Source organism: Petaurus breviceps, unplaced genomic scaffold, assembly GCF_028583685.1.
Source record: "Petaurus breviceps papuanus isolate PSGF00001 unplaced genomic scaffold, PetGlider_PUasm1.0 140, whole genome shotgun sequence".
NCBI classification, from domain to species: Eukaryota; Metazoa; Chordata; class Mammalia; order Diprotodontia; family Petauridae; genus Petaurus; species Petaurus breviceps.
The window spans coordinates 39,604,652-39,613,527 of record NW_027185698.1 but is presented as its reverse complement, the minus strand read 5'-3'; the positions used below and the strand labels follow the sequence as shown (position 1 = coordinate 39,613,527).

General features: G+C 40.9%; 1 protein-coding gene across 1 annotated transcript in view; it reads right to left on the bottom strand.

Annotated features, from left to right (window-relative positions):
- Positions 1-1,305: 1,305 nt before the first annotated feature.
- The window catches only part of CPZ (carboxypeptidase Z), a 50,147-nt gene continuing 42,576 nt past the window's right edge, over positions 1,306-8,876 (bottom strand). The window contains exons 9-11 of the mRNA XM_069070630.1: positions 6,924-7,063; positions 3,210-3,309; positions 1,306-1,889 (exon numbers count right to left, since the gene is read on the bottom strand). Of these exons, the coding sequence (XP_068926731.1) occupies positions 1,528-1,889; positions 3,210-3,309; positions 6,924-7,063 (602 nt within the window). The 3' untranslated portion in view covers positions 1,306-1,527. The remainder of the gene's footprint in view (positions 1,890-3,209; positions 3,310-6,923; positions 7,064-8,876) is intronic.

Genomic DNA, 8,876 nt, shown 5'->3' with positions numbered 1-8,876 from the left:
GCTTGGAATCAGAAACTCATCTTCATGAGTTCAAATCCAACCTCAGACACTTAGGTGGTTGTGTGACCATTGACAAGTCACTTAACCCCATTTGCCTTGGTTTCCTCATCTATAAAATGAAGTGGAGAAGGAAATGGCAAATCACTCCAGTATCTTTGCCAAGAAAGCCCCAAATGGGGTCATGGACAGCCAGACACAACTGAAAAACATCTGAACACCATAGGGATGATTAGACTTTTCTACCTGGCCATGGATAGAATTAATAATAATTGAAGTTATAGGGAGATAGATCATTAGAACTGTATAATAATGGAATGGTTAACTCCTTAAATAACGAACTCCCTTTTACTATTGATGTTTGATAAGTAATGAAAGGGATTCTTGCTTCAAGTGGAAAGTTGGGCTAAAATGTCAATGATCTTTTAATATCCTTCCAGCTTTGATATTCTGCATTTTTTCTAAGATTCCAGTTTCTATGCTCTAAAACTCAGTATACAAAGTCTTTTCTAGCAATGACATTTTATGTTCTTAGGGTACTTACTTCACAGGGTTATTTTGAGACTCAAGTGAGTTTGAATCCCACCTCTGACATTTACTAGCTATGTAACCATGAACAAGTCACTTAATCTCTTAGCCTTTGAGACATTTAAGACTAAAAGTGATGAAAGAGTTGTCATGGTGGTGGGAGCTCCCACACTGGCAATGCTGCTGCTACTAATACATCCAATGATGATGATATTTAAATTCTTTAAAATATCTGATTTTGCAGGTTTCTATACTGACTTAACTCATGCAGATTGTGACCTCTCCATACTTTAGTAGGCAGCCCTTCATATGAGTACCTGTGACTGATCAAAAATTAGTCTCTCTTAGCTAGGCTAGCCATTTAATGATAAACACATAGATCACTGCTGGACCTATGCTAGAACTCTTTGGAAGTCCAAAGCTCTGACCACAGCTTGCATTTCTCTGGTAGACCCACTGAGAACCCAAGGCTGCCTCCACATTGGCACATAAGAGGAGGACCTTAGTGGAGCCCAGATGATAATGAACATCGTGGTCCCTTATTTTCAGATAGCACTTTCCAATTATAAAATGTTTAATTTCCCTAACCCTGGTGTCCTCTGGAGTCCCATCCAACTCTGGAACTCTTTAATTCTTACCTAACACAAGCCTTACATCAACCCTATGAGGGAGGTTGGGTGGGTGACTAACCCAAAAGACTCACCTGTAAAATCACAGATACTTTGAAGTATCATCATCATTAAATGCACAATAGCAGAGTCAAGGAGAACTTCATCATAGTTGGTGGCAGATACAACCATTTTTAATGAAAGTCAATCCAATGAGGACCAGAAAAATACCAAAAATATAATACACAAAAAATGGAGAAATTAGTATTTGGGTTTTCCTATTTGCAATTGTTTAATTCTTGAGATGATCGTTGAGATGATGCCCCCCACCATGCAGGCTGGTAAAAGGATCACTGTGTGAGAGGAGCATAACAAGAGAAAGGAGGTGATGAGTCTAGTGATATTTCAGGAGCCAGGTGGGCTTGTGATGATTGAGAGAGGTGAAATAGGACCACCACCATGGCTTGCTTCCATCCTGAGAAGGTTTCCGTCTTTCACCTACAAAGTCTCCATTGTTTTCTGCATGGGGATCGAAATCCTCTAGCGGGTCATGGCGCTGGTAGCCATTCCTCCGAGGCCCTTTCATGAACCTCTTGGGGTGCAGATCTAAAGGATGAAGGATGAAGTCTACCCTGCCAGCCCTCTTCATCCTAAGGGGGATGGTAACTTTCTTGATCATCTTGGTGTAACCTGGGGCTTGGGCGATGACAATATGAGTGCCTGGAGGCAGTAACCTCCAGTAATCACCATCCTCAGCTGAGGAAACAGAAAATGGGAACCATTGTGAGGTCACAGGTCAAATAACACACCCTTGGCAATAAGGACAAATGGAGATTTTAGGAGGAAGTAACAGCATCAACAACAAACTGGACATGGGCATCAGGGTATGCTAGAAAAGGTACTGACTTGGGAATCAGAAGACCTGAGTTCAAATCTTTATTCCAATACTAAGTTATCTATATGATCACAGGCAAATCACTACCCCACTTTGAGTATATTTCTCAGTTTGTATAATGGAGGTGATCACATTTACAAGACCTTCTTCACAGACTTCTGTGAAGAAAGTGCTTTGTAAACTATTAAGGACAATAGAAACAGGATCTATAAGTAATATAATTATTTTTGGAACTTTAGCATTTTCTTGGCACCCCACATTATGATGAGGTGGTAAGGTGGAAAAGCTAGGTGGCCCAGTGGATAGAGCACTGGACCTGAAACCAGGAAGACCTGAGTATATCTAGCCTCAGACTCTTCCTAGAAGTGTGAACCTGAGCAAGACATTTAACCTCTGCCTCAATTTCCTCAACTGTAAAATGAGGATCATAATAGCACCTACTTCCCAGAGTTCTTGGGATCAAATGAGACAAGATTTGTAAAGTGCTTAGCACAGTGCCTGGAATATAGTAGGTGCTAAATAAATGCTTGTCTCCTTCCTGAGATAATGGAGAGACAGTAAGATATAGTAAAAAGACCTATAAACTTGGGAATTAGGAAATACTAGCACTGCCACTAATTGATGTTACTTGTGTGATCTTGGACAAATCATCTGACAACCTAAAAGTGAAAAAACCCTGCATCTATAAAATGGGTATGATAACCGTCTTACCCCCTTCCTAAAATTCTTGTGATCATAGATTTGAGACTAGGAAAGAAGCTTAGAAGTTCTCTCTTCCAGCATTCTCATTTTACCAAAGAGGAAACTGAAGAGACCCAGAAAACGTGCTCAAGAACACGTAGCTAGGAAATGACAGAAGCAGGTCTTCTGAATCCTAATTGAGGACACTCCATTGCACCACATGGCCAGACATTGGGAGACACAGCTGAAGCCTTACCTTTGAAATACTCTTAGAAGTCCAGTATAAATGCCCACTAACCTGACCCATCATGGGATGGGCATGTATCTAGAGTGCTATACTATCACAACCACCTCGGGAGGTGTTATGGTGCTGTGATGTGCCCGTAGAAGGAGGAATAAATGCTGATTATATCAAGAATCCAAGATTGTTATTATTGATAATAATAACTAAATTGAAGCACACAAATTTGGTTGAGAACTTTTAAAGTAAAGAAACATACCTGTAGTGACATCATGGCGGATTCCTCTAACCAGGATACGTGCATTTTTGATAGGCTTTCCAAATTTATCTGTTACTGTACCTTTAATTCCTCGGTGTACCTGAAAAAGACAAAGTAAATGAATGATCTTCAAATGGCATTATGGTCAAACTCTATGGAATCTTCCATCCATCTGCTCCCCTTCCCACACATGGTAACAGCACCGAATCGTAGACCCACATGGGACCTCAGAGGTTATCAAGTCTAAACTCCTCATTTTACAGATGAGGAAACAGACCCAGAGGAGTTAAATGACTTGTTCAGGGTCACACAACCACTAAATGTCTAAGGCAGGATTTGAGCTCAAGACTTCCTGATTCTAAGTCCAGTGCCCTAACCACTACTCCATGTTGCTTTGCATGCTTCCATATGGAAGCATAGAAAAGCATATGCTATGAAAAAATAATCTAACCCTAACTGATGTTCCTCACAATCAGGAACAATTAGACTAATCAGATTTAGAGTTGGGAGAGCTAGAAGGGATACTAACACACATTGCGTCCAATTACTTCATTTTACAAAGAGGTAAACTTTGGCCCAAAGAGGTTGAGTGATTACCCCCAACTAATCAGTCAGGACCAGAGCCAGCATTCAAACCCAAATCTTCTATAATCCAGGAATTCTTCCACTATGTAATTACACCCTTGGTGAGGAAAAGAAGAAAGGTGTTAACACAGAAATTTGGGGGGTAGAATGACCTTCTTTTATTCAGGTATAGGATAAATACCCAAATCTGCTTTTCTTAAATTTTGACTCATTTCTCCCTCACCTAAGGGGCCTAGCAGAATAGATTCAATCGTTCATCCCCATGCCAACCCTTCAGGTATTTTCCTAAATTGCAACCCACAAAAACTAGCATCAAAGGATCACAGAATATCCACATCAGTGGAGGGAGTTCCCATAGTGGTGAAATTACAGTTCTTTGAGATATAGACAAGGCAGTGTTCAGTCCTATATGGAAGATGGAAAACGATGCCATTCCTACCCTCAAGAAGCTTACAATCTAATAGTGGAGAAGGGAATAAAGCATGTACATATATGTAAATAATAAAATGTAAAGTAGACTGGGATAAGGACAGTGAAGAGAGCCAGACAAAATGCTATTAGAAATTTGAGGGAAAAAAACTAACAATGTGCCTTCAGTCAACGAAATCCAAAGATCTTTATTTTCACGTGCATGTCTTTCTAGTCTCATTTCATCTACCTGGTACTAATGTATTTTATTTTTCAACCCAAGTATAAGAATTTATGCTTATTAGTTTTAGCCCTTTATTCTAGTCTACTGAGATACTTTTACATCCTTACTTTGTAATCTAATTTGTTAAACATGTTTCTGAGCTTCCTGTTATCCGAAATTTTAAAATTCTATTCAATATTCAATATAATAATCATTTATTAAGCATTCACTATGTGCCAAGTACTGTGCCAAATGCTAAAAGCCTGAAATAACTTGATCATATCATCCAATAACTCGATTAAAACTATTGAAACTTGAGTCTTCCCCTCCCAGACTGATTCCTTTGTGATGGCAAACTAGGCCATATTTTATCTCAATTGTTACCTCGCCTTTAATCACTGAATGGGTGTTCCCTCAGACAAACTAAGAACTGGAAAAGACCTAGCTTAAAAAGTCCAAGGTCTCCCACTGCATCCAGGGCCGTCTCCACTTGTCCTGATCTATGTCTTGCCACTGGACTCCATGACTCTGGAGGAGAGAGTAAGGCTGGTGACTTTCGAGCAGCCCTGCCTCACTTAAATCCAGTTTACTTGCAAGTCAAGACATCACCTTCCTCACTGGTTCTCTTCAATAACAAAGAGTAAAGAAGAAGAACAATACAACTATTGAGCAAACAGGATGGAGGACAGAACCCTGGGGCACTTGACTAGAGACTTCCATTCAAGTTAATCTTACCTCAATCTCCATTACACTCAATGCAACTGACTACTGAGTGAGAACTACATACAGAGGAGTATCCCACTTCTGACAGCTCCTTGTTTTAGACAGTGAGGTGGTGCCATAGCGCATAGAGCACCAGACCTGTAGTCAGGAAGACTCATCTTCATGAATTCAAATCTGGCCCCAGACACTCACTTAACTGTGTCCCTAGACAAGTCACCTAACCCTTTTTGCCTCAGTTTCCTCATCTGTAAAATGAGCTGGAGAAGAAAATGGCAAACCATGCCAGTATCTCTGCCAAGAGAACCCCAAATGGGGTCATGGAGAGTCAGACACAACTGGAAAATAACTGAATGTTATGTACAAGATTACATTGTATAGGGGACATAAAATATTTTTTTGCTAATGAATAAATTTTAGAAACAGTTCATTAGCAGGACTCAATAAGGTACGCACAGTGTTTTTCCCCAACACAATCCTAGGAGGGATATAGTGCAAATTTTAGTGTCACTCCTTTACAGATGAATGCACTGAAGCTCAGAGACTTGGTCAAAGCTGCAGCACCAAGGCTGGGCCTTGGATTCAGATCTACAGGCTCCAGAACTTCTACCATTGTGCTACACTGTCTTCTGTGAGAACTAGGTGGAGTGTGTCCACCTGAGCTTGGGTTTTTCCCTCATCATCTCCAGATGAAATGAAATCTTCAAAGAGAAAAGACAATTAGGGCCTTTCAGCATGGTCCTGAAGATGTGTTTCCATGGGATAGCCAGGGGATATTTATGAGCCCAATGAGAAAATCTGGCCAACATCAACAGGGAAGGGACTTCAATTGCCTATGGCAGACTTATTCCTTATCAAAAATAATTTACTCAGTCTTAGCTGTGGGGGCGAGGGGGTGTTTTTCATCCTGGGTCTGTGTTTCTTCCAGAGATGCTACGGCATCGACTTTTACAGTATCTGTCCATTAGAGTATCGCTTTATCCCCGACCTCCAGGCACAATAGGGACGGAGCAAATCCAGCCCCATTTGGATTCTGTAAAACTCATTTTCACTAGACGGCCGTAAAATGAAATGAGCTTGGCAGTCTGGATGACCTGTCATTATTCTATGGCACTGCTTTGCTAGGAGATGCAGGAGGTCACTGGCAAAACCCATAAACAAGGAAAGTAAAACAATGCCAATACCTTTATATCCTACTCCAGATTTTCTGCTTCTGTGGCCAGTGAAGTCTGAACTGAGGTAGGACCAAGAAAGGCCTCTTTTCATTTATTGAAGGGGATCATTTGGGTGCACTCAAGACTTTTGTTTATTTCCACCCTTCTTTAAGATTACAAGAGGCCTAGTTCTATAATAAATCATGGAGAGAAAAATATGGCAAAAGCTATATTGACACATGAGTATCAAGTGAAGCATTGGACTGGAAGTCAAGAGGTCTGAGTCCTGTGCTGCTATTGCCAATGGCTAGCTATGTGACCCATGACAATTCATCTGCCCTCTCTAAACTTCATATTCTTCTTCTAACAAATGAGAGGAGATGGCCTCTGAAGCTCCTTCCAGCTCTGAAATTCTATGTTCTCAGATCCCTTTGAGTTCTGACATATTCTAAGCTCCAACAGCCCTCTCAGCTTGGATATTCCTTGTTTTAAGGTCCTTCCCACCTCTGACAATCTAGTATTCCAAGACTATACAAATAGCCAAGTCTGAAAATACAATATTTGTCGTAGGATTTCAGTGAAGGAAATCAGGAAACAAATCCATCGGGGTAAACAATACAATACCATTTCCATAAAATTCAGCAGTGATTCTTTGTTGTGTTGCCAGAGTGTGTAGAGGGCTTCCTCTGGGGGAAACTTCACACAGCCCAACTCCACAGTGATTTCAAAGCAGTTGGTGTGAAGATAATTGAAATCCGACATACCTGTACATGAACAAGAGAGGGAGAAAGAGACATTAGACATGATGTGTGCCCCGCTAACAAGCAGGAGGCACAAAGATGAGAAGATTTGATTTCTAAGAGCCAACAGTGGGGCCAGAATTCTTTTATTTATTTTCTTTTTGCTTTTCTTTGTGTCTTCAGCACTTAACACGATGCCTGGAATATAGGAGATGCTTAATAAATATGTGTTGATTGATTAACTGAGTGTTCCTGCTCTTACAATTCCACAGCTACTCTAAAGTTCAAAAAGTAGGTGGAACATTGTTTACATGTCCACTTTGAAAGGGCAAAAAAATGTTCTAATTGTGGGAGGGAAAACACAGAAGTTTCAGTGAAACAAAACCACTTGGGAGGAAATTAACCTCCCAAGAACCCTGGGTGAACATTTAATGTTATGGCTCTTAAGAACAGGATAATGGGGACAATAGCAACAAGAGCCACTGACTGACTGACCATCTCTCTATGTGCAAGGTTATGGGATTCCAGGAAAGAAGTCATCTTCTCCAAGCCTCAGTTTCATTATCTATAAAATGGGGGTGACAGTAACAACCACCATAGATTAAGTGGGCACTGGGGTTACAGACAAAAAAATGTTTTTAAAAGTCCATTCTCCCAAGGAGTTAATATTCTATAAGAAGCTATAAGATTCACACAGTTAGTTAACACAGGATAATTTAAGGAGGGAGCCACCGTCAACAACTAGAAGAATCAGAGTTAGTTTGTCTTAGCAGGGAGCATCTAAGTTGAGCCTTGAAGGAACCTCACAGGTGGAGGGGAGGAGGGAGTGCATTCTAGGCATGGAAGATGGGCACAGAGACAGGAGGAGGGAGGCTGAGTTGAGAGAATAGCAAAATAGGCTAGGTAGGTTGGGACATAGAGACTGTGTAGGAGAGTAATGTGATATAAGTCTGGAAAGTGCTTTAAATGTCAAGCTGAGGAAGGTCTTTATATTTTATACTAGATGTAGGTAGCTATTGAAGACTCTTAAGCAGGAGAGTGACGTGGTTAGACCTTTGCTTAGGAAACTCAGTTTGGCTGTAAAGAATGAATTAGAAGAGGGAGGGATCAGAAATGGGGTAATCAGTTAAGATGTTACTGCGTCAGGGTGACATGGTCCGAACCATGATGGAGAAGATGTAACAGATGTGAGAGATTTTGTGGTGGAAGCATGCTCAGACTTGGCAACTGACTAGAAGATGCAGGCAGGGTGTGAGAAAGAATGATGAGTCAAGACTAATTCCATTGTCGAAGACTTTGCAAGAAGGATGCAACAAAAAAGAAAGTGTAGGAGATAGGAGGCTTGGGAGGAAAGAGAGTCATGCAATGGAAAAAGTTTTGTGGATGAAGGTAGAGGACCTTGGTTCAGACCTCTGCACCACCACTTACTAAGTGACCAGCCATGTGTGACCTTGGGTCTCGGTTTCCTCATCTGATCAGCTAGGATCAGATGATCTTTAAAGTTCTTCTCATCTATGACCTTATGTTGACCTTGAGATGCTGATAGAATATCCAGGTGGGGATGTCCAACAGGGAGCTGGTGATGCAGTAGGGGCTAGGAAGGGAGATGGGAGCTGGATGTGGAGAATGGATGTGGCGACTGCTAGGCAGTCTCACTGGGATGGCTTAAGGAAATCATCTTTATAAACTTCAAAGGGCTCTAGAAATGGGAAACCTTACTATGTGAAGAGGCTTTTAGTCCTGAGGGGAAACAGTAAGAAAAATAAAGGGTGTAGACTGATGATAGATAGATGATAGATGATAGATAGATAGATAGATAGATAGACATAGACATAGA